Source organism: Stegodyphus dumicola, chromosome 3 (assembly GCF_044657685.1).
Source record: "Stegodyphus dumicola isolate Sdum_Otavi_A_Nest chromosome 3, ASM4465768v1".
Lineage (NCBI taxonomy): Eukaryota > Metazoa > Arthropoda > Arachnida > Araneae > Eresidae > Stegodyphus > Stegodyphus dumicola.
The window spans coordinates 8,942,742-8,969,533 of record NC_140770.1 but is presented as its reverse complement, the minus strand read 5'-3'; the positions used below and the strand labels follow the sequence as shown (position 1 = coordinate 8,969,533).

Below are 26,792 nucleotides of genomic sequence, written 5' to 3'. Positions count from 1 at the left end.
TTTCAATAACCTCTGTTACTTTCTTCGCTATCGGAAGCGAATTATAATGACGAGGAATTTGATTTAAATCATATCAAAGATGGAGTACTTCGAGATAAAATACTATATTTAGTAAGGAATTATAAGCCAAATAAAATAAAAACATCTGCCCTGAAGATAAGGATAGTGCTGACAGATCAACTTCCAATTCATTGCGTGCACAGCGTTAAAGATAAACAAAGTTTAGATAAACAAACGTTAAAGTTTAGATAAACAAAGGATATGCCTTTATCCATTTTTTGCAGCTATTCCACTTTTTGTTTAATGAACTTCAAAATATACTTTCGCTTTGTAGATCCTTTACATATTAATAATTATATATATCAGAAATTCTATTTGACATAATCGAAAGTTCTAGCTTACTTGTATAAAATTGCTCTAACAGTCTGCAAAAAATAATAAGCCGGATCCAATTCGAAGATTAAGGAACAACGCAATCTGCAACATTAACTGAAATAGAGAATTTTAGCTTAGCTTATACCGTCCGTTATACATTAAACGCACACTCGTAAATGTATTTTGCGCACGCGCACAAGCATATTCGCAGCCGTAAAGGTCTTATGCGACGAATGCGCAGAAAGTTTGTAGCTTTGAGGTCCGGATTATAGATCATTTCGAATTATGGGTGTCCGAATTAACAACTTTTGACTGTATATAGAAATATCATTGATTTAACTCCTACTAATAGTTTATATCCCTGACTCCAACCTGGCGAATCATTAGTTATTATATTTTGCTTTCATCACCGCATATTTATCAACACATGACAACTTGAGTAGTGACTCATGCAGCGATGGCTAAACATTTTTTTGATATTAGTAATTTTTTATTATTATTACAAAGACTATGGTAACCTTTTATGTTGACATTCTTACACTTCGCAACGATTACAGATTTAAGGTAAATGCGCTAAGAAATATTTCTCTTTTGAAATTCTCTTTTCTGTGAGTTCGTAAAATATTACACTACAAAAAGCTTTCCCCCCTTTTTTTTTTTGAAATATTAGTTCTTTTATTATGCTAGATTAAATTTGGTTACTAATCAACATTTTAACAAATTGAAGATAAGTTTGTATACAAAATTTTTTATTCAGATATGTTAATTTTATGACGACTTTTTTTACAAACATAATAGCATTGATAAATATCATAAAAATAATTATAATATATTAAAATTATATTTAAGAAATAATGTTACTATAAAACATTTTTATTTTCTGCTGCCATAATTTAAACTGACATTACTTTCCATTTCTGTGACTTAAGAATATTTTGATTCTGAAAAATAAACACAATATCAAATGCTATGAAGCACTTTCTAAAACGCTTCTCAGAAAAAACAAAATATTTTAAAATTAATTTCATTTGTCTTTTACATTTTTCATGATAAGAGTTTTTTCTTGTATAATTGTTTTAGTATAGTTAAATATGTATCATTTCTCTTTTGAAAATTCATTTTATCCTATTCTTTTTTAAATTCTCCCCTTTCCCAAAGATCTGGCTTTTTGCTCTTACAGAGTTGGTAGGGATAATTTTTCTTTTGGATTTTAGATCTTGCCCCTTGGAAAGTTTGGAAGGATTTGAAGGCAAGATTTATAGACTTCATAATTAAAGTAAAATGTCACGAAATGAAAAATGTCTTCATGGTATTTATTAACTAGCAATGTTTTATAGGAAAATTGCGATGGATTTCTTATCTTTTGGAAAATGTTTGGAAGAACAGTAAAAACAACATTATTTGAATTTTCTCCTTTTCATCCCAGAAGTGTTTCTTTTAACATGTTCATCTTTCCACTAGAGCTAAGCATTGGAGCAAGAAAAAAAAAAAAAAAAGACACACAATACAAAAGCTGAAATGCAAGTATTGGAGCAAGCAAAAGCTTAAAATTTATTAAAAGTATGTTCTTGACCTAAATTCTAAAAATTTTGCCATCCCTAAATTTTCTTCCTTGGTACTTCACTAAATTCTAAAAATTCTGTGACATTGGCTCTGTCTGTATATCATTTGATATATATTCTCAATACTCGCATGATAAAGAGATAAAATTAGTAGTTTCTTCTACATTCTAAGTGCCTTTAGAATAACATAAATCTTGAATTAAATCTGATTCTAAAATGAAGAAGAAACTCGTTGAAGAAGAAATTGATTTTATAAAAGCAAGAAAATTATTCTTCAAAGGTACATTATTGAAACATTAACAAATTACAAAATGAAGCAGAGATTGGTGAGAATATTCATTTGTTTATTGAAAGAAATAAACTTAGGGAGGAAATTGATATAAATTAGCTGAAATATCTAGAAAATTTTCATATTAAAAAGGCACATACCTATTTTGTTGTTGCTACATCAACAAAATAAAAAAGACCCATAAATATTTTATTGTTTGTTGTTGCTACAACTACAAATCATAAATAACTTGTACCTTGTAATGTATAATTATACTAATCTTATTTTAAAATCAATATTTTAAATTTATAACAGCCACAAAATGATATTAGTGTTTTTTTATTGCATATATTTTAGAAACAAAAAAAGTTTTTGTAACTGTAACCATGCAAATTTATCATGACTAGGGATATTTAACTATGTAATTAAATTTATTTGTACTAACTGCTCATCCATAGAAGTTATCCCTATATGTTAAGGTGAGCTATTGCTTTTCCTTAATTCTTATTGTAGAAGCAAGATATAACAGAAGAATGCAAAAATTTAGCATAAACTATATTCCTTATAGCTAATGAGACTTAATACAAAACAGCCTATCATCTCTGGTGTTTCAGTGGCTTATTGGAACTTTATGTTCAATATTTTAGATTGAATGGGTTGCAAATCTACACAAAACTTTGGCATTAACCGGGTCAGACAAAGTGCAGCTAATTTTCAATAATTACCAACCACATCAGCGTCAGGGATGTCATCTTATGTTTTGCTGACTTACAACACACTGCCAAATGAAAGGTTAAAATATTTTAATTTGAGCAGTGGTAACACATTTCTTTTAAGTTTTCTGATTAAATTTGAACCATAGATGTCTTGTGCTTTTACCGAGTGGCATGCACATAAAGCTTTTATATCGCTTGATTTTTTAAGCAAAACTTCCTGAAATAAATTTTGCACAAATGTGAAATAAATTTTAAAAAAATTAAAAATTTGGGCTTTGAGGTACACATGTTCAAGTAGAAGACTACGCATGTTTACAATTTGGTTGCTCTAGGTGCTGCCATTTTTCCACGATACAAATAAAATTTGAGAGACAAATATAGTGCATTTTGCTGAGTGGCAATACATTTCTTTTATTTTTTCGGAGTTTTTTTTATTAAATTTGAATCATAAATATCTTGCACTTTGCAAGAGCAGCAATATAACGCATTAAAATTGCTGAGTTTTTAATTAACAGTTCCTTAAATTCCCACAAAATATGGAATAAATTCAAACTTATATTTATCTTCTCTCTCAATTCTGCTCTATTTATTCTGGTCATTTTTGTTGGTTAGATTTTGTAATTCAGATATATTGACAGCTAAATATTAAATTCCTAAACCGATATTTCAAATAATTCTGGCATTTAATTAGTTATTAAGTAACTTGCTTTAATTTTAATAAAACATTCTGATTAATTAGAATGTTAATCCTATAAAACAATCTAATTAATTGTGAAAACTTTTTAAGTTTTCAGAGAAAATTTATCAAGTGGGACCAAACTTGAGAATAAATAATAACAATCTAATCTCTTATTAAATTTTTCTTTGATGCATAAATAAAAATACATATGTTTGTAGTAAATAATTATAAAGTTTTTTTTATTTCTTATGATAGTATGGATGTGGATGGTGTTTCATTTCTGATAAATTTTGTAGCCTTGGTGAAAAATTACTATAAATCATTTTCATTACGGATTATAGATGGTGTTGGTTCAATGGGGCTGTGCTCTTATTAATTTTCAAATGCTAAAAAATTAAAAAAAAAAAAAAAAAAAAAAAAAAAAAGGCTGTTCACATTTAAATGTATTTCCAAACAAAGTAGTTATTCTTAGTGCAAAAGTTAATAATTAATTTATTTTCTGATAATTACAAATAAAAATAAACATATCTTTGAATAAGATTTATATCGCATTGAATATTAATTAGCTTCATTTTATGTATTTTCTAGTGAGTTATTCATGTTTGTTTTTAATGCATATGAAAATAATATCAGTGTGGACTTCTGATTATTGAAAATCTTTGCAGCAAATGTATAATTGAAAAAATGTCTTTACAGGCCACATAAATTTTCTACTCATAAATGTGTTATTTTGAATCATATTGCAAATTCACTGTACATTTTTTATTGTTTCAATGTTTGTTTTGAATATTTGCTGATAATATTTGCAACCATAATAATTGTTTTTAACTACATTTGGGCCAGCATCCATGTGTGGTTTATCAGCTGAAAGCCAAAACTCAACAAACCTCAAACGGTAATAATTATATTTAACTGCATTCAAACAGGCATCTATGATCAGTGTGTGGGTCGATCAACTGAAACACTGAATGTATACAAATCTGAAACAGTAATGATTGTATTTAACTGTATATTTGTACAGGCATCCTTGCTGAGTGTTTGAGTTAATCAACTGAAACCCATTTGCTGGCAACATCTGGAAGAGTAATAATTGTATTTAATTACATTTTTACAGGCATGATGCCTGTAAAAATGTAGTCAAATACAGTAATGATGAAACTCATTTGCGTGTTGCTGGACTGAAATCTATTCATCCATCATGCTGCACTGCAGTGTAGTCAAGGAATAGGTTTGCATTTATCGTGATAATCATACCTGATAATCATAGACAGTGAAACCTTCCTAAGGTGACCTCTTATAGTTCTTAATGCTTTGGGTCTTCCATGGAAGTGGTCACCTCATAGAGGCGATGTTTATGTTTTGAAAAGACGTCACTTTTTAAAGTAGTCCACCATGACAGATTTCACTTTATTTAGTTGAAGATAAACCCATTCCTTGAATGTCAATTTATTGCTTTCCCGTGTGCTTGATTAAATTATATATGATTTTGTGTTTGTAGTTATTTTTGTTTCCAAATTTGATTATTAAAAATATTTATTCAGAACCAGAATTAGAAACATTGCTTGATTTTTTAATGCTTTTGTGGCTGTTTCCTGTGACAACCACAAAATCGTATCAAAATTCATTTTTTATTTATCTTTTTATCTGAATTACTGCATTCCAATCTGGCATTGGAATTTAAGCCTCTGCGATTTTAAAAGCGGAAAATTAAGAAAATAAAAATGATTTTATAATAGGTGTTAAAAAACAAGAAATACTTTTATTTGCTAAAATGGACTCTAATATGAATATAACAAGGTACCAAATTGATTGAGACTTTCTTCAGATATAATCTCACTTCTTACGGACATTTGCACTGTCAAAATACCGAATTCTCATCTTCACTGTTGCACCAGAGCATACCGTTTTCTGTGCCATTAAAAGGTAGATTTTTAGATAATTTCTTTAAAGATGTGGAGGAAGTAGGAGATCAACAGAAACAACATGTTAAAATATTTGCTTTAAATTGAAGTCGTACTCTAATGTTAAATCTTAAAAATATGAATAATTAGGGACAGCTTTAAATTTGAAGTAATGCAGTATTAGGAGTTCTTTTCATTTTCTTAAATGTTTGATATCTTAATATCTTCTAAATTTCAGTTATCATTTAAATTGCATAGCTACCAACTCTCCCGGTTTTTCGTTAAATCACTCAATCTCTCAGTTTTTAATTTTTAGCCTTTACTAAAGAAAATGTTTGCCAGCACTAAAATTAATTGAATTAACAAAACTGAAATCAAGCAAATTGCAAGTGATTTTCAGAATAATTTTTTTCTATTAAATTTGGTTTCATCTGAAATGTACTTTTTTATTGATCTTAGTAAATTTAATGCGATTTAACTGGTCTTAATATACTGGTGACATTTGTAGATTTTTATACAGTACAAAGTCCGTAATCCAGACTCATTGGACTTCGGTGATTCCGTATTAAGGGTTTTTCCGGATTATAGATCAATTTAAATCTGGTAAGAAATTATACAATTAAAAATATGAAACCGTAATTTATGAAATAAAAAGCAATTATGATCTAAAGGGTATCAAAATTTGCAAAAAAAAAAAAAAAAAAAAAAAAAAAGGGCTTAATATTTGTTTACTTTATTAAACATTTCTTTCAATGCAAGTTGTTTAAGTTGCTTTGTTTTTTGTGCTAAACGCGCATGCGTAAAGCATACAAAGAAAACGTTTGTGGCTTTGAGGTCCGGATTATAGATCATTTCGGATAATGGACGTCTGGATTACAGACTTTGCAGTGTACAAAGATTCGAGCAATGTTTAATCAGCTAATACTTGTATTCAATATATGGTACATATCAAAGTTTATCCACAGAAATACTGTGTACATTAATCATTAATTTTATTTTCATCGCATTATTTAAAAGTATTTTGATAAATAGAGTAGTTTCACTATTTGGGATTTTCTCAGCATGTAAAAAAAAAAAAAATTAAACTAGCCATAGAACATAAAATTTAGAATATCTATTTAAATGGTAAATTTAAACAAATTTAAATTCTTAACAAATACGTATAAAAGTAAAAAAGCAAATTTAAATTCTAAAAAAAAATTTTACATCAGAACTGTATTACAAATAGTTCAATAACCTGAATCATTCATTATAAAGTGAATTAAAAGTCAGTTTGAAGATAATTTGAAATGGCGTTGCCACTCAGCCTGTAAACCTTTTGGATTTTAAGATTTCGAGAACGCAGCTATAACATTAATTCTAGCAGAAAGATAGGTTTATATATGTGTCTGTATCAGTTACAGGAATAGGAAATAACCATATGTTTATATGAAGAAGAAATTAGAAATTTGAAAGCATGTTCAAAGATCTGCATTATAAAAGTTCCGAGTTTTCGTAAATTTTTAATTTTTAGTTATTTATTTATATTTTTTCCTTTATGATTTGCAACTTAAGTAACAAAGTTCAGTTTAAAATAATTTTCCTTTTTTGGTTATTATCTTGCAGTTTAAAATTTTTCTGTTAGTTTGCAGGTATAGCAGTTAATTAGCATTGAATTATTTTGTTCTTAAAAATTTAAGAATATTATGTAATGTAAATGATGCACACAATGTAAATAACACAAACACTTAACTGAAAATTTCTTTCTGGACTTCTGTACTATGTATATAATAGTTTGAATTTAATAACTGCAAGTTTGTCTTGAGTTTTTTTTTTTTTGTCTAAAATGGATTAAAAAATTGAATGATAGACTTATTTTAATATACAGTACAAAGTCCGTAATCCGGATGTCCGTTATCTGGAATGATCTATAATCCGGACCTCAAAGCCACAAACATACGCATGCATGTAAAGACAGTAAAGCCTTTGAAGAAAGTGACAGTGAGGTTATTGAAAACGAAAAAATTTCGATTGAAAAGTTAGTCGGTATTCTCGACACAGCAATTACAGGATTTGAACAGTGGAACTTTGTAACTGAACAAGAAATTATGCCTGCACTTGTTTTCATTTTAAATTTTATTACTTCTCACTGTAAATAATAGTCTTTATTGTGTTCTTTTTATTAATTTTAAACTTTATTGATGGATTTTATCAGTTAAGACTTTGGAATAATTTGAATAGCGCTTCCGGAAATTATTTTAGAAGATAAGCAATTTTTTAAGTATATTTTCATGTAAAATAAAGAAAAAAATGTTTTTAAGGGCTAATTTTAACATATATAAGAGCTCAAGTAATAATCTAAAACGATACCAAAAAATTACGATGCTAGAAGCGAAACTTTTGTTTTTCTGATTTTTGTTATAAAATTACACTTAGCGATGGAAAACCTCCGTCCTGTACGGTGACTGCCTTTGATTCTCTTCCGCCCCGCATGAGCATCTTAAACAAAGGTGCGCCATCACGATAAGGTTAATAAAGTAAACAAATAAATATTAAGCTTTTTTTTTTTTTTTTTTTTTTTTGTAAATTTTGTTACTTTTTAGATCGTAATTGCTCTTTATTTCATAAATTACAGTTTCATATATTTAATTGTATAATTTCTGCATGCCGTCTTACCAGATTTAAATTGATAATCTATAATCCAGATAAAAACCCTAATCCGGAATCGCCAAAGTCCCGACGAGTCCGGATTGTGGACTTTGAAAAATTTGTATAGTTTCTTTTTCTTTTTATGTGCAGTTTTTAATTGGAATATGTCCGAAATTTTTTATCACATAAAGCATTATTCTGATTTTAGATTTTGATCTTGGATATAATTGACATCATTCCTGAACTAGGCCAGCCACTGATGAGAAATAAAATCAAGATCAAGGTAGATTTCTTTTATTGCTCATTATATAATTATGTTGTATTAGTATCCAGCATATTAGTGCAGTAAAATAACTATATGTGATATGCAGATACTTTTGGTCTTTTATGAAGGTGGCTGTCTTAAAGACAGGTGATATATCAGTGTCTGTTTACATTCTCGAAAGTACTGGTCAAGATATGTGCCAGCTGTCCAGTTTTTGATTGAATTTTTGTTAAACATATTTCTCTGGACTCTTGTCTTATTTCTAAATTTTCTCATGAATTTCATGCAGCTTGGCATATTATCCCTAATTTCTGGGAACTAAAATTGCTCGATTTTTCTTTAAATTACCAATAAAAAAAAAAAAAAAAATGTGATTTATCATTGGCAAGCTATTTAGTGTATTTAGTAACTGAGAGTAGATATGTCTAAAAACATCCTGTTTCAATTCTCCAGTGACCATCCAGCATAATTGCAGGTTCTGCTTGCACATGTCACTCAAGATTGATGCTGTTCTTTGTGTTTATGTTGTAACTAAATGCTTTGAAAAAATTTTAAGGTTTAAAATTAAACAAAATAACAACCTTTTTGGTCTACATTCTGAATTAAATTAAGATTGATAACTAAATCGATTTAAATTTTTTGCTCCTAAAGAAGACGAGCCTTCAAATCCGATTGCCCTCAAAATTTATATAGTTTTATTCAAAGCCTGTGTTAAAATAAAAAATGTTTTCTCTTTTGCTTGATTTTCAGTTTTACATTATTTCTTCCAATATAAGTCTTTGAGGATGAGTAAAATCTTTGAGCTATAAATTTGGAAAGCTGGAATGTTCCGATGGAATTTTAAAATATAGCTAACTACCTATCTAAAATAATAGTCGCCATCTTAATTGTTCTTTATACCAGAATGTGAGAAAATTTTGTTGTTACAAGGATTAACTTTCTATCGCGATTAATGGTGACACACTGGAATAACTTTCATTGGCAAAAAGAGGTCTTCTTGGTAATTTCTATGAACAAATGGTAATTTGGTGATGAACAAATGAAAGTTTCTGTGCTACTTTTTTTCTTAAAGAAAGCAAACATCTGATGCTGTTGTTAATAATCAAATGAATATTGATCAAAGTGTCATTTTTGTATAAGAAGTAAAAAGAAAGTATTTTTGTACAATTTGAATTCAAGAATTAATATATAAATAGTTCATTATTAAAAAAAAAAAAAAAAAAAAAAAAACTCTCACATTTAGAAAAATCTTCCGATTTCTAAGGAAAATTCTCATTTTTGAGTCTGATAGGTTGAGTCATATGGGTCTTTTTTAGAAGGGTTTATTTTAAGAAGGTGGGTGTTAAAAAATAATTAAAAATGTTAAATTAAAAAAATAAAACCATCAAAATTTAATTTTTTTTTTGGGGGGGGGAATTATTTTGCCCATATAAAAACTGAGGCAATAGTTAAAAATATGAGTTGCAGTCTCCACTCTGAAAATCAAATTTGAAAACAGTCGAATGATAACCATTTATGCAAAGTTTGGGCTTTTTTTTCTGTCTGATCCTTGCTAGATATTTTGATCATAAGGAAGGTGTTCAATTAAAATTCTAGATTTAATCGCTCTTCCTGAGGAAATATTAGAAATAATCACCAAGTACAGTATTGATACGTTGGTGATTCAAACAACTTGACACATAAGTTGGTGGGATATTATGCAATGCAATATTATTAATTGCAAACAATATGAATTCAAATTTCAGAGCAGTTTTTGCAAGTGCTATTTGTTCAAAAAAGAAACAAATAGTATATTTTCCCAATTCATTAATCAATTAAATTGCCCAATAATCAGGAAAGGTTGCGCAGCACACATAATCCATCATGCAGTTCAAACTGCATCAGATTTGCAGGTAATTAAAGAATAATTAGCAAAATTTAGTTTATATTACTAAGTTTATATTTTACACTTCAGTTTGTGTAGAGCCCTGAATATTCCCAACATTATAGTGCCTCAGTCAATTTTTAATCTATGAGTCACACTTTTTACATTTTCTTTTTTAGATAGAGTGTAAAATTCTCCTAAATGTTAAATATAGAGACTGAAAAAACATGTATAAAAATATAGATTTTTATAGTTTTCAGAAAATAAAATTGTTTAAATTTTAAAATGCCACATTAAAATATTTGTGTTATAAGTGGTTTATTACATATTTACACGGTTTGAGTAGAAAATCTGAAGAGTTTTTTTGCTGATGCAAAAGTAGAATACTACCTAAGGATATCCAAAACAAGATACCCACAGTTGGAAGAATGTTAACAATCGTTTAATCCTTTAAGATCATGTTTTCTTTCATCTAGAGCCCACCAGCAGCCGAGCGGTAAAGTCGCTGAACACTGGTAGTTCGGTCCGAGGTTCGAATCCCGCGAATGGGCTGGCAGCATGGGTGTTTTCGTGGTTTTCCCCATATGTAACGTGTATACGAGCCAGTTTCCCTTAGAAAGTCCTCCCCGAAGGCATCCCTCCCCTTAGGCAGATAGCCCTCGAGGCTTTGCCATAATTAAATAACCTAACCTTTTCTTTCATCTAATAAAGTTTTAAATTTCTTTTTTAATTAATGAGCCAAAATTGTATTTCAGTTCCCCCATATATGAGCACGAGTGTTCATTATTCAGTAAAAAGAATGGAAGCAAAAAACATATTTTAAAATTACAGAAGAAATTGATCTAATTTTTATATTAATATATATGTAAAGGACGATCTGATATTATATTTCTACCTCCAAGTTTAAACAATATAATTGAAAATGAAAATATAGACCAAAAGTGGTTTAATAATCAAATTATAATTTTATATGAATATTGTTTTTTTATCTAGGGGTGAATGATTTCAGAAAATTGCTCATTTTAAATAGATCAATTTAAAATGTCAAATAGATTGGACCAAAATAGAAGAAATGATAGATTTTGTGAAAAAATATATGCCCAAAAATGAATATTTGGCACTGGAAAATGAACTATTCAATGAAATATATTTGAAGAAACATCCACTCCATAAGCGTTGCATTCAAATTTTTAATTATTTCAGTGAAAAGCATATTCTTTGTGTGCATCTTACAAAAGCTATAGAATTCATGCTTCGTTCACTTGGTACCAGCACAGCTACCAAAAGGGTGTTTTCTATTATAATTCACTAACAGCAGAAAAATCGCATTAGAACATTGATACTATGAAGGCACTGGTCATAACTTCGAGTGCAATACTTGCGAAGGCTTCGAAGAACAAATTGAAAATTGCAATGAAGTACTTAAAAAGGTCCGTTGCATTACAAAGTACAACTAATCATTTGCATGAATTATTTATACTTTTGAGTAAATTTTTTAATATATTTGTATGTTTTTATTTATTTATTTTTCAAATATAGTCTTTTTGGTTGATGGGGAGGGTCAATGCCTCAGAATGGCCCACTGAACAAATGGTCACCATAATTTTATCAGACCAAGGCAATTTTAATAAAGCAAAGACAGTTGTAGAGTGGCAGTAAAATGCACAGAAAATTTATTATACTATATGATAAATAAAAAGCTGGTTTAAATTGTAGCTTTACTGAGTGTTGTGACAGTGTACGAAGGAATATCACCATAAGTGTTATAAAAAGTACATAGAAAATTCTCTGCTTTAAATAGCACAGATAATAGAGAGGTTAATGTGTTTTAATCATTTTTGAATGGAACACTGATTTGTTACTATTTGTGCTTTTGATTTTCATATACTCGATGAGTTATCAAGCTGTAAATAAAATTTTATCTGTATGAATATTATTAGTAAAATTAATCTTAAAATTAATGTATTTTTTATTTCAGAACTTAGCCTCCTGCTGCTTTTAGTAATATCAAAGAAAGTGTGGTAAGAAATTATATGACTTTTTTTAAACTTAGAATAAAACACATAATTAGTGATAGTTTTTAGAAGTGCAGAGGCTTTGTGTTTTTGTCACTGCTGGTTAATTCTTGTGAATTAGTTGTTGTTGGTCAGTTGGATAATAATGGCAGTGTTTGCCAATAAGGGCACTTGCGAATGTTGCCGTTCATGGCTGGGTACAGAATTGGGGAACATGAAGACTGTAGATTTTAACTATAAGACTGTAGATTAATTAAACCAATTTCATCTACGGCAAGCCTTCTCTGAAGTGAGCAATTTTGGCAATATCATTCCTGCACAATGCCTCAGTTACCTGAAATGAATGAAACTTTCAAACTTCTCATTTAGAAATTATCAAATAATAAGTACTGTGTATTTCCACAGATAAAACAATAGTTGAATCATACAAAAATGCCCTCATCTAGGTTTGTCTTATAGGACTAAAATTCTCATATAATTATCTGGGCATTAGCTCCTCACTTTCATTGTAATTATTAGCGATTAATAATAATTATTAGTGTTATTTATTATTTATACTTATTACTATAGCATCATAATCTAATAATCATATAAAAATCATTAATCTAGAATTATTTTTCATTTTCACTTTATGGAAATGATGATACGAGTTAACCGTGCGTCTGTGCAGAAACTGCTTTCCAGAGCATAAGATTCCATGATTAAGATCTCCTTTTTGAAAAACTTTATATTAATCTATACATTTTTCAATACTCTGCATAGAAATGCTTGTTATTTAATAACACCAGATACCTTTTTCTAAGCTAATATTTTAAACTTCAATTTGTGTACAGGCGCTGAAAACGTTATAGTGCCTCAGTCAGTTTTTAACATACAAGAGTCACACTTTTTGTGCTTTATTTTTTAGATTGAGTGTAAAATTTTCTCAAATGTTAAGTATATAAACTGTAAAAAGTATGAAAAGTTAGATTTTGTAATTTTCACAGATTTTCTTTTTTAAATTTAAAAATACCAAATATGAATATTTGTATAATTTTTATAGGTGGTAGTATATGATCACTAATTGTGGAAGTAACGGGCAGGTAAGAACTTCTGCAGGCATATTATAAGCAACCATGTTAAATGTCTGATCATTCCATGGTGCAAAATGGATCACATAGTTTTTGTGAGGGTGCCCACACTTTAAGTAAATCCAATTTTCATTTGTACTACTGATTAATTAAATTAGCAGGGGCTGAAAAAAATCTTCAGCATCTTTCTGAAAGACACTGGATTGATGTAAAAGGTATTGTCACTTTTGTCAACCAGAACAATTTTTCAGGCGGTGCTTCTTGGAAGGGGACTCGGGTACTTTATTGGCCCGATCAAAAGCCACACATTCTGTCCAAATTTCAGTAGCCAAAAATAAGATGTCTTATGCTCACAACCTTATAAAAATGGTTACATCGTAATCAGTTGTTACAGTAGCATTAGCAGTAACTATGCACATTTCATTGCATAAGAAGTCCCAGTAGTTAACAGAAAGCTACCAAAGTATGACTAAAAGTTGTAACCAATTTTGAATAATGATACTGCACTATGTACTTTATTTAGTATGATAAAATGAAACTCTATCTAACTACCAATAATTTCCCTGAATCTACCAGTAAATGAGTACCAGCATTACTTTTTCTGCTGCTTTAAATTTCAGGACGTGGCTTATGTTCGGGTCAATAAGGTATTTCAATGAATTAAATCTTATTTTCACAGAAATGACAAACTGTTATGTGTGTAAGAGGTGCAAATGTTGCATATATGTATATTATTTTTCTTCTTTGGGTATTGAATGAATGTAGATTGTAAATTTATTCCAATGTTCATCCCAAATGCTTTGTCAAATGTTCAATTATTTATACATTATCTGTAATGATCTAAAATACCCTTGTGTCTCATTGAGAGAGAAATACTTAAGAATTTCATTTATGTTATTTCTAATGGAGAAAAAGTAAAGATGTGGAGGGAACTTGAACATTTTGTTGTACATTGCAATCTCCAGTAATTGTATCGTAATATAGTCATGCATTTTCCTCAGAATTGCTCAAAGTGTTGCCCATTGCCATAGGAGTTTTGTATGTAAAAAAAATGATTAAGAATCTCCTAAAACCTACCGTACCATTGAGAAAACTAAAAGAATGCTAGATTTCGATAACGTCATCGATTGTTTTACGCATGATACACGTTAACGATAAGGCACAGTCAGTAGCATGGCAGATTGAACAAAATGTTTTAATTTATTTCTTATACATTATTTTATAGCAGTTCTGGTATATAGTGAGCAGGGCAGCAATCTCAAACTGCCCAGGTGGTAAAAGCTCTAGCTATGTCACCAAAGTGGTCAGTTCCCCATTTCAAGCCTAGTCTGGTAAGAGTGATATAATTATTTGTTTCAGGAGCAATCACATTAGTATTACCAAGACTTACTAGAAAATGTTAATAATTAATGCATCAAGCATGCTGTTCAATGTCTAGATATTCCATTCATATATACTTTCATAAATTTAAAAATATGATTTTTGTTTCAAATTGAATTTAAGACGATATGTCCTCGCCCGACGGGTTCACTACGAAGCGGGAATTTTGTTGCCTGCAAAATGATGATGTGAAATGTTTCATAAGCCAAAATATGAAGCAAGGTCAATAGGTTAAGGGTTATACCCTTAATTTATATGCAAAAAGACTTTTTTAATTTTCTTCTATAGAATTTCTCATAAAATTTAAGATTACGGCAAAATAAATAAATAATGAAGATAAAGAACAGTATCCTTATGTACATTCACTTTTATGAAAGACAAAATTAGTATAAAACTTCGAAAAATATTTTCACCATTACCGCTCCTCCAAAAAAAAAGGCAAAACGCAAATGCATGCTTCGGCTTTTGTGTCATGCAGTTGTTGCACATGAATGTGAATAATTATGATATAGTGTATAGATATATTTTTGGAAAGTAATTTGATTTCCCAAGAAGAGTGATGCAGAAGAAAAAAATGTTAGCCGTGAATGTTAGTCTTAGCAACGAAATAAGCATCTTTTTTTTTTTTTTTTTACACCAACATTGATTGAGGTAAAAACAGAAATTACAGGCATGGTGGTCTGACGGATACAAATGATAATAAGATGTTAATAGAGAATTTTTATAATTTCTCCTTTTCATCCAAACTGTAAGCTCTCAACTTCTAGTACCCAATCTCCGACAGCTGGATGAAACGTCATCGATACTACTGCATTTGCAACTTTTGGTATGCTCGCTTTCTTTTCGTTATCTAAAGCTGAAAGTACATCTTACATATGTTATGTATGCATATTTATGATAGCATTTTTTTAATGAGAAATTTTCCACAGAAGATATTTCAAAGTGTATGAATGATAGATTTCTAGACGTTCACAGGCTCATTGGCCATTGGATATGTAGATGATGCCGATGACATGCTTACTAGAGAGTGTTGATTGTTAGCAAATGATATGATAGTTCTCGCGACGATCAATTATAACTGTTCGTATGACTGGCATGAAAATATGAGTAACTGAACGACTAGGCTTGAAATGGGGAACTACCCACTTCGGTAAAACTCATGACCTTTTTTCTGACCTGAGGAGGTTTCAGTTTGCTGTCACTGTATATTAAAATTGCTAAAAAACATCAAAATGATGTATAAGTAAATAAAACACTATGTTTAGTTCCAGCATTATGAATGCTATTTATTTGTGCAGCAAATTAATCCCGGCAAAATCATTGATGATGATTTCGAAATCTTGCATTACTTTTTTGTGATTTGTTAAGTATGGTATAATATGGTAAGATTTCATTAATGCAACACATTTAATAGATCTTGGGTAATTCTTAATAACTTTTTATTTACAAAACTACTCCCAGAGTAATTCTGAGGAAAATTCGGTTATATTACGAAATGACTTCTACGGATTGCATTTTACAATGAAATGTGAAAGTTCCCTCCATGTCTTTACTTTTTCCCACAGAATAACATAAATAAAATTCTGAAGTCTGCCTCTCAATCAAAAACAAGGATGTTTTAAATCATTACAAAGAATGTATAAAAAATTGAACACTTGACAAAGTAGAGGTATAAAACATGCAATAAATTTACAGTCTATAATCATTCAAAATCCAAAGAAGAAATATATGCAGTGCACCTCTTGTGCTGTGTAGCAGTTTGTTATTTTTTGAAAAAAAAGGTTTCATTTATTGAAATGACAGAGTCCCCTTTCGAGAAACCCGACCGGACAAATCGTTCTGGTTGACAAAAATGAAAACAGTTTAGAGGTGGTAACTAATGCAGGATTTTTTACATAACGGTACCGAAGATGTATTCGAACTGCGAGTGAATAATGAGCAACCATCGAGGGATGCATATCTCCCCTTGTAAAGGTGTTTCATTAAAACGTGTCTAAGGGTTTTTCCTCTCATATTTGTTTTCTGCACTACTTCTGAGAACCGATGTTCCTTATGTGAGGTCTGCTGCAAATGTGGCAGTTTCTATCTCTGACTCTTCTTTCATGCCATGGTTTCTTGATGATTTCGGCTGTGTTCCATTCAATACCGAGTTTGGATACTCCAGGGAGTAACCCGAGATGTTCTATTTTTGTTGTCGGCAGAGAATTGTAAATATCTTGCTGATAATTTTCTCGATGTAAAACTGATATATTGAGTTTTTGTGTTTGTGTCTTCATTACAGATACGAATAGTATACATACCTGAAATATCTGTTGTGGTAGCATCTGATTTGCCCGTTCTTAACAATTTCCAGATGAACGAGACTGGTGTTGTGGTGAGTTGTTTATAACCAAATCTTTATAAAATGGAACCGATAAATGTTCCAATGAAATAATTTTCATTTGATTCTTCTCTCGGTAGCAACTTTACTTTTCAGAAATGACTGTAGAAGCTTATCTATTGATTTTCTTGTTTTACAGATTTCCATCTTGGTGAAATCAATAAAGTTTTCCAGCAAAATTGGGAAGGTTGCAGTTTGTAATATGTACTTATATTTGTTTTCGCAAAGTTCAGGCATAGAACAGAATTCGTTCGCTCATTTTGAGGAAAATGAAAATTAGCTGGGCGAGCTGGTTTAAGGTACACTGTAATCTGAAAAACGCTGCCATTTTTTAAAAATCAGATCAATAAATAAAATGTTATTTAATAACTTCTCAGTTAATTGTAAACTGGTTAGGAAAGACTGCTTTCAAATTTTACTTAAAATGAGTAAAGTCTGTTCTACACCCAAGATTTATGGAAATGAATATAAATACTTACAAACTTCAAGACATTGCACTATATGAATCAAAAGTATCCAGACACTTATATTGTTTCTCCCACAGATAAGCGAAAAAGTAATATGATGTCGGGCCACCTTTTGCTGCAGTAACAGGTGCCTATTTCCGCAGAAAGCTGTCTACTAGTTTTTCGAGTGTTTCAGCAAAAATTGCATGCCATTCCTGCAGAAAAACACTGGTGAATGCCATCACAGACTTGGGACGATGTAGCCATTGGAGTTCACATTCTAATGCATCTGACAAGTGTTCTGTGGGATTCAAGTCTGGGCTTTGAGCAAAGACGGTCCAATTTCTAAACTCCCATGTTTCCAAGCCACCTCTGCACCAGCGATGTAATATGGCCAGGAGCATGATTGTTTTGGAACGGGAATAATCCGTTCCGAACTTTTGTCACAATGCAGGTAATGAGGAATTTCCATAGAGGTTTCTGCCCTGAGAGTGCCATTATGCTTGTACCTTCAAATTTCACTTGCAAATACAGTACAGTCAGATACAAAATGTTCACCAGGCACAATCTCCACAAATCCAAAATCGTTTAGTTCAAGTTTTCCTCCTATTGTACTTTTCTAAGATTTGAAATAAAGATTGCAGGCTTGTCTGGCTTCTTTTATACTTGCTGACAGCTAGAAGCTCAACCTCACTTTCAGATCACTCTTACGACGGGTGTCTGGATACTTTTGATCGCATAGTATAAATACACTCCCAATTTTATTGGAAAACTTGACAAGCTTCTACAGTTTTTTTAAAAGTAAAGTTACTATCAATGAATCAAATAGAGTAAATTCATTGGAACACTCTCTTACTATTTCATCCCCCCCACACATCTGCTACATTTTTAAGATTTGGTTATAAACTCACCATAAACCCCAGTCTCATTCATCTGGAAGACCGGGCAAATCAGATGCCACTAAAACAGATACTCGGGTATGTATATTATTCGTATCCACAATAAAGACACAAATGCAAAAATTCATTATATCAGTTTCACATCTAAGAAAATTATCATTAGAAAATGCAATGCATTAAAAAAAGATATTTACAAGCTCTCTGCCAATCAGGGTATCAACAAAAATAGAACATCTTTGTTTAAATACCATATTTCCTCATATACCCTCCCTTCTTTCACTAATTTTATTATTTGAAAATCAAGAGGGAAAAATTATGCGAATAATTTAATTTCTAAGACAAGCCAATTTTGGTAAGAACATAGCAAATGAAAAGTAGTCACTTCAGTCGATTTGATTTTAAAATATAGAAAAGATTCTTTCCTGAATGCACTTAGAAAGGGAAAAACACTGCAAGAATATATTTTTTAAATTTCAGGAATCTGGTGTTAAAAGCTCAGGGGCATATGTGAGGAAATACAGTACTCCCTGGAGCATCCAAACTCAATTATTGAATGGGACAAAGACAAAATCATCAGCAAACTATGACATGAATGTAGCCTTAAAGATGATAGAGGTAGAAATTGCCACTAAACCATATTGCATAAGAGACCTTTCAACTTACCAAGCATCTGGACATCGATTGAGAGAAGTACCGGAACCCTGAAGAAAACTTGAAAGAGAGGAAGAACTTGATCGAGCCATTCGTTCCAGCTCCAGCTGAATTCTTTCTCATCACTTCATCAACATGGATCAAAAAGTTGAAAACTTTAGCTTTCCTAACTGTAAAGAGCTTAACAGGTGAACTTTTATTATAAAATGTACAGTTAAAAACAAAAATGCTGATTTTATTAAAGCAAATTATATGTAGAAATTTTGTCTTACAAAATACATAACTAATGAAACTTTAATTTTTTGCAGCTGACTGATATCGCAGTTCATTTACTATATATGTGAAGATTAAAAGAATCGCCGTATTTTCTTGAAGGACGGTTTGCAGCAGCCCAAATTCATTCTCAAGATATGTTTTCATGTATGTACATTTTGAGTTGGAATACCACCTGCATAAATACATTAATAACATTGAGCATAAAATACATTAAATTTCATTCATGTGTTATGATTTATAAACTCTTTTCTTATTATATACACAGAACATATACATTATGACAAAAAGCTAGGAACAAAGAATTAGTATCTAAATTCTCACTTACAACCAGGTTTCGTATTTCCTATTCCAAAAAAGTATTTGTTTTTTTCATTTCACAGAAACTGGAAGCATCACCCTAAAATAAAAATACATGAAAGATAAATGTCCATACCAATGGTACACACAAAAATAAAATGAATATAAAATTGGTCTTTCCAACGATAAATATTACAGATGATAAATAAATATTAAATCTTATTTCAAAAAAGAATTTAAAAAACAGATTGTTTTGTAGCAGTTAGACATAAAAACATCTTGAGTAAAAAATAATAATTATGTGGAGTATGACTGATATCTATTAACATTATTTATAATATAATTACAAATAAGAGATGACGTATTCTAGACAAAAACATCTTAATATCAGTTAAATACATAATTTAACTACTTTTTCCTTAATCCAGCACCTCACAAATAGTCCCAATGGCAACAGCATGCATACATAATACTATTTCACAATAGAAAAAGATTAGGTTATTTTGTTATACGGCTTCTAGTTGAACTACTAGTCATTGATGGGGCAACAAAATAAGTTATTTGATATTGCAGGGGGGATACCATTACAAAATGCATTTATTTTTTATTGGATACATTATTAAACATATCTAATGTGGATGCACATGACTTCCTCTGCAGCCTATTAAATTATACACATTTCCTCGAAGTGCAACATTTTTTGCTGCACTTCGCATAAACTTATATCATTAGACCATTAGATTCACTTAAACTAAAAATATAACATAAAAATACAGAAAATGTGAAATACCAAATTAGTTAAAAAACCAATTTTTACAATTAAAATTAGTTTTTTCTAGGTCAAAATATGGAGTTCAACCAACAGGCAGGAAGACCAAATTTTCAATACAAAATTGAAAGTCAACTTTTGGTCCCACGGGGCAAAAATACACTGAAGTTGGTGCACAAACTGACTTAATTTACTATTCTACTAAGAGATTCAAATACAGTGGAACCTCGAGATAAAAGTTTATTTCATTCCAGCATTGAGCTCGTATCTAGAAACAAACTTCAACATCTAAGAGTTTTGGACAGTGCATGGAAGTAACTATAACTCCTTTGGCCACATCAAGTTTCTTAATTTCTTCCTGCTTCTTCCTAGTTCAAATCGTCAATGTCAAAAGGCCGCAAGTTTTCACCAATTCCGTCACTCTTACACCACACTTATCTATCTATTATTTCTTTATTTTTCCTTGCAGCACTATCTGAAGCAACAATCTTCTTGGGAGGCATCGTGAAATGATTATTTTCATGTTAAATGTAATAAACAATTGACTCACAAGGCACACAAACATGTAGATGAAACGATACTGAGTGATCTCACGAGGGGATTTCCTAAGTTGAGCAAGACTGAGAAATGGCACCATGCATAACCAACACTCTGGCTCATTGCCTGTTACTTGAGTCAATGCTCATATTTAGAGATAAATTTTTTCCTCTTATCTTAAATTTCTTGTATATAGAGGTGTTTGTACCTCGAGGTTCCACTGTATAAACAAATGGCGGCTTCACGCCGCTTTTAAATTGTTAATAATGCTACAACTATTGCATGCAGATTAACAGAAGGCATAACAACCTTAACCAAAATATAAGAACAACATAATTCAACACTTTTAAACTGAAAATGCACAATTTACCAATACGTAGGAATCAAAATATTAAGCTCAGCGAACCAGATAACAAGATGGGAATATAAATGTTTGGTAGGGCCAATTGCAACAAGAAAGGGAAGTGTGTAATTACATATTATAACATTCCCATATATAAAATTTCAACATTCTACAGCTACTCGTATTTGAGTTATGCAAGATACGTACATATGTCACAAATCTCTTCTGAATCCATTTTAAATAAATTTTACTATCCGTTTTGGAGAAATGAGTCCTTTATTCTGTCCAAACATACAGATATTATGCAAAAAAATTCTAATGGATTCAAGAGTAGTCAAAATGGCTATTTTCGTCGAAATATGATACTCAAAATTTTTTGCAATTACAATACTTCCTTTACTTTGTACAAGGAAGTAAAAAAATAGAATGATTTAAATTATTAAAAAGTGCTGTCACTTTTAATTAGGAGCACAATGATTGAATTTGAATAATAAATTGAAGATCTTATGCTTTGCCAAATAGCAACACCATGAGAATCAGCTTTGTGGGAAGGCTGTGTGAAAGATAAATTAAAAAGTTTTATTCCTTACACAGGAACAACATACTGATTTTCAACGAATTAATCAATGTTTCAAAATTAATCAAAGCTCTGAAGGTTTTCCAAATGGCAACATTCTGAGAATCCACTTGCTGCAGATGTACATGGAATATAAATTATGGCAGTTATATTTCATGTAGTATTCATTGCCAAGGGTAATTTCTACATTCTTTCACTATCTGTCAGTTTATAGAGTTTAACACATTTAATTATTATTTATTAATAGTGATGTTTTATTGTACCAAATTACATGCACATGTTGCTATGTGATATTACTGTTAACAGTAATTTACCTAGCTCAGATTATTTTATGTAAAAGGATTAAACATCTGACCTGAAAAGTATATTGTAACTGAACAAAAATGAGTAAGTGAAAAAATAAATCTTAAATGAAACTTACGCAATAAAAAGAACACATTGAAGAACATGTGAAAGTAACAAATAATAAACAATAAGAATCTCCATAACCTGAATAGTTTCCAAAGTCTAATAGGATCCCCCCCTCCCACTTCAGCAACTGGAGGAAGACATGCTTCAGAGAAATTTAAGAACATTTTAAATGACAGAAAACAAAACCATTGGCGCCATCTATTGAACAAAAAGTGCTTAACTAAGAAATTCGTGAACAATTTAAAGTAAAAAGTGATCAGGATTGCATCATTAAACAAAAGATTTTTGTAAATGTTAAATGTTTTTGCTTTTCCAGGAAATATAATTCTCCAATGTTTTCTGAATCATCTTAGCTATAAAGAAATATGAGGAGGGATTTTTATTAAACAGAAATTCATAAACTTTGATGTTTCTTACTTAAGTTCCACTGAATTTCCCTTTCACATACAGAGAAAAAACAGTAATTTTATAAAATATTTGTAGTTAAAATTATTTCACAAAATAAAATACATACTTGGAATACTCTGGCATAAGGTGCATGTGGTAACATCATCTTCGAATTCTTTTCTTAGTATAGTGGCTCCACGATTGTTGTAGTAGGTACAGCATTCATTCTATAATTCAAAATACATGCGTATGCGTAAAATTATTTTAGCAATTTACCTCATAAAGCAATTCATTTCAAATCATACTATTTCTTATTTAATTTGTTTACCAAAGGCTAGTTATAAGAATTCTAACATATCTGGATAAATAAAATGAAACAAGCAGAATAAGTAACAAATAAAATTGGCAGTATTATTGTCAAAATTTAAGATTCATGATTGTCTTCACGAGAAACATAATTCGCACATTAAAAGATATAGCATTTAAAGTGATATAGCATTTAAAGTGATAAACATATAATTGTAAACAAATATGCTTGTATTTCTAATTACTATTTATGTAGAGTTGGAGACCCCTGTTTATGAAATAGATATTTTAATGCAGATGTTTCTAATCGATAATTTACCAGATGAATGAAAAACACACAAATACAAAAATAAGCACATTTAATTAATGCAAAAACTGTGTCTGCTTTTATATTAGGGTTCTTTAATACCAAGTCTTTTTTTATATAATGTATATAGGTAACAGTGAAGTTGAAATGTAACCTATTTCCGTTAAGTAGGTAGCATTTATATTATGCCTAATAGGAAGGATGAAAAGTACCTGTAACTAAATACTTATTTGCAAATTTTGTCTCAGACTATAAGGACCCTATTATTATCTTTATCTATGGATTAGGAGGCATGTATTTTAATGTAATTGTGTGTATGACTCCTGTCATATATCATAGACTAAAAATTTTTAAAATATTTAATTATTAAATGTTATCTCTTCAAAAAATTCTCTATGATCTTGTATAATGGTTTGAAATGGTTATGGTCAAATTACAATCAAACATTGAAAATAGCTTCCTTTCAGAATCTGGCTGACCGATAAAGTTGCCGAACACTGGCAATTCAACCTGGGTCAGTTGCATGGGTATTTTCATGGTTTTTTGCATGTGTAACATGGACAGAAGCCATTTTCTCTTAGAGAGTCTAAATTAAAGCATCTTTTCCCTTATGCAAATAGCCTGCTCGTGTTTCATCGTAATCTAAATACACCATTGATCTTTTAAGAACCTGTGATAAAAATTTTCTTCCTTACATTTATTTTTCTTTTGACTCTTAGTGAACCATATCTTCTGACAAAAGCAATCGAGAATCTGCCAGTTTTACCGGAACAGTTGGTAGCAGTACAAGTTTAGTTACTGTGACTTTATTTATTTTCCTTTATCGAGTTATTGTATTCAGCAGACTACTCATAAAGTTTTTGGCCTTATTTTACCTCTTGATCTAAAATATAGCATAGCTAGCTCAACCTTCTTATTTTCTTTTCCTCTGTAATTAACCTGAAAAATTTGTTTCTTATACTGCAAAGCCACATACATCTACATAGTTGGGACACTCAGATGAAGCAACTACAAGCATAAATCTGCGATGATAATAATCTTTGAGAAGAGTTAAATAAGTCACGTGGAAGAAGGCTAGAAAGAAAAAATCAAACCAATGAAAAGAAATGAGACAGGAAAATCACAGTTAGGAGATATTTCTATCATGAAATTTATTAATTAAAGAACAAACCTTAGTGCTATTAAATGACATATTTTGGGGTAGAGAATAGTTTTTAAAACGGAAGATTAGACTCAAGTATCTATTCACAGCAAAGTGCACTATTACTATTAGTGCAAAGGCATTTGACTTTGTGGATAAGTTTCTAATAAGGTTGGTTTTCTTCGGAATAAACTGGAAAGAACCGAAAGTTAATGGAAAAAACTGGAAGAGATTAACAGTGATCCATCCGTTGAGATGGTACACAGGATAAATCTACTAATAGCTTATTAGAAAATACAGTCAAAAGTCGTTAATACGGACTCGTCGGGACTTCGGCAATTCCGGATTATAGATCATCAGTTTAAATCTGGTAAGATGGCATGCACAAATTATAAAATTAAAAATATGAAACCGTAATTTATGAAATAAAGAACAATTATGATCTAAAGGGTATCAAAATTTACAAAAAAAAAAAAAAAAAAAAAAAAAAAAAACTTAATATTTATTTTTTTACTTTAATAAACATTTCTATCAATGTAAGTTGTTTAAGTTGCTTCGTTTTTTGTGCTAATACTTTCTCTTTAATTCTATAAACAGACATAATTTCTTGTTCAGTTACAAAGTTCTGCTGTTCAAGTCCTATAATTGCTGTTTCGAGAATACCGACTAATTTGTCAATCGAAATTTTTTCGTTTACAATAACCTCTGTCACTTTCTTCGCTATCGGAAGCGAATCATAATGACGAGGAATTTGATTTAATAAATCATATCAAAGACGGAGTACATCGAGATGAAATACTACATTTAGTAAGGAATTATTAGCCAAATAAAATAACATCTGCCCTGAAGATAAGGATAGTGATGACAGATCAACTTCCAATTCATTGCGCGCCACGGCATTAATGATAAACAAAGTTTAGATAAACAAACGTTAAAGTTTAGATAAACAAAGGATATGCCTTTATCCATTTTTTGCAGCAATTTCACTGTTTGTTTAATGGAATTCGAAACATACTTTCGCTTTGTAGATCCTTTACATATTAGTAAATATATATCAGAAATTCTACTTGACATAATCAAAAGTTCAAGCTTACTTTTATAAAATTGCTCTAACAGTCTGCAAAAAATAATAAGCCGAATCCAATTCGAAGATTAAGGAACAATGCAATCTGCAACATTAACTGAATTACATAATTTTAGCTTAGCTTATACCGTCCGTTATACATTAAATGCGCATTCGTAAACGTATTTTGCGCACGCGCACAGCCATAAGCCGTAGTATTCGCAGCCGTAAAGGTCTTATGCGCATGTGTCAACGCGACGCATGCGCAGAAAGTTTGTAGCTTTGAGGACCGGATTATGGGTGTCCGAATTAATGACTTTTGACTGTAATGTTTTCCAGATACAGCAATCAAATGCAAAGTAATTAAAGAAATTTCTCAAAAGAATTGTGATGAAAGGTTATCAGCAAAAGGTGTGATAGCATTCTTATCCATTTACTTATGATTAATGGGAAGAGATTATGTTCTGGGTAACAAGAAATAGAAAGTGACTCCAGGAGAAGGGGGGAATCAATCTATTACTTTTTGTGTTCTTTTTTTAAATAGAAAGTGCACCATTTCCCAAAACCTTACTTTACTGGTGCATTACATTCTGTTATAAGGTGTACCGTTTTTGAAATTGAACATAAACAGCATAATACAGTTAAGAAACTTCTGAGCTGTTCTTCAGACTCAGCAGAATTACAGCAACTTTTCCATTAAAAATTACAAAATAAGTATACATGGAACAGCAGAATTTCTGAACACTGTTTTTCCTTCCTTCCTCAGTGACATGACAGCCCAGGGTGGGAACTGGCCTTCTCAAGAATTTTCTTCCAGACCTCTCTTTCCTTGGCAATGGTCTTCCACTTAATCACTCTTAAAGTGACGAAGTGTTCCAAGTTCTAATTGTCATATCCTTCAAGAATTTACCAGGTCGTCTCCTAAAGTTCGGTCTGGAAGATTTCATTACTTGAGATTTCGTAACAGTTTTTTTTTTATATAGGGTGGAGTTGTTAGCACCACATCCAACTGCCAAACTGGAAGACCAGGGTGTTGCTCTTCATCTGGTACTTTGTCACTGGTCTGTCCAGTTTAGAAGACACTACCAGTAGCTAAGCAACCACCGGCATAGCCCAAGCGGGTTTTAAGTACACAGCAAGATGACAACACTGCTTTTACTGTGATGTAAATGAATTGTATACTTTAATTTCCTTTTCATTATGCTTGTATTGTTTCTAAAGAATAATGTTATTTTTCTGTATAAGCTTAAATTCAGCTTCAGAATCTATCTAAATTCAC

General features: G+C 30.6%; 1 protein-coding gene and 1 long non-coding RNA gene across 11 annotated transcripts in view; one reads left to right on the top strand and one right to left on the bottom strand.

Annotated features, from left to right (window-relative positions):
- The window catches only part of LOC118204970 (uncharacterized), a 48,101-nt gene extending 28,495 nt beyond the window's left edge, over window positions 1-19,606 (top strand). For 2 of the 5 annotated variants that reach the window (XM_085812551.1, XM_085812553.1), the window contains exons 5-9: window positions 8,338-8,412; window positions 12,237-12,279; window positions 17,005-18,003; window positions 18,926-19,287; window positions 19,408-19,606. Coding sequence is in view for 1 of the 5 variants with exons in the window: in XM_085812553.1 (XP_085668679.1) it covers window positions 17,998-18,003; window positions 18,926-19,153 (234 nt within the window). In the remaining 4 variants the exon portion in view is untranslated. The remainder of the gene's footprint in view (window positions 1-8,337; window positions 8,413-12,236; window positions 12,280-17,004; window positions 18,004-18,925; window positions 19,288-19,407) is intronic. The other 3 variants (XM_085812550.1, XM_085812554.1, XM_085812552.1) reach the window with 2 other exon arrangements.
- LOC118191003 (uncharacterized) overlaps window positions 1-26,792 on the bottom strand; it is a 77,775-nt gene that overhangs the window by 2,889 nt on the left and 48,094 nt on the right. For 2 of the 6 annotated variants that reach the window (XR_015040125.1, XR_015040124.1), the window contains 3 exons: window positions 22,824-22,923; window positions 19,701-19,772; window positions 19,314-19,547 (listed from right to left, as the gene is read on the bottom strand). This is a non-coding gene — a long non-coding RNA (uncharacterized LOC118191003). Of the gene's footprint in view, window positions 1-11,439; window positions 12,608-19,111; window positions 19,548-19,700; window positions 19,773-22,823; window positions 22,924-26,792 lie in introns of those variants that run through there. The other 4 variants (XR_015040126.1, XR_015040128.1, XR_015040129.1 and 1 more) reach the window with 4 other exon arrangements.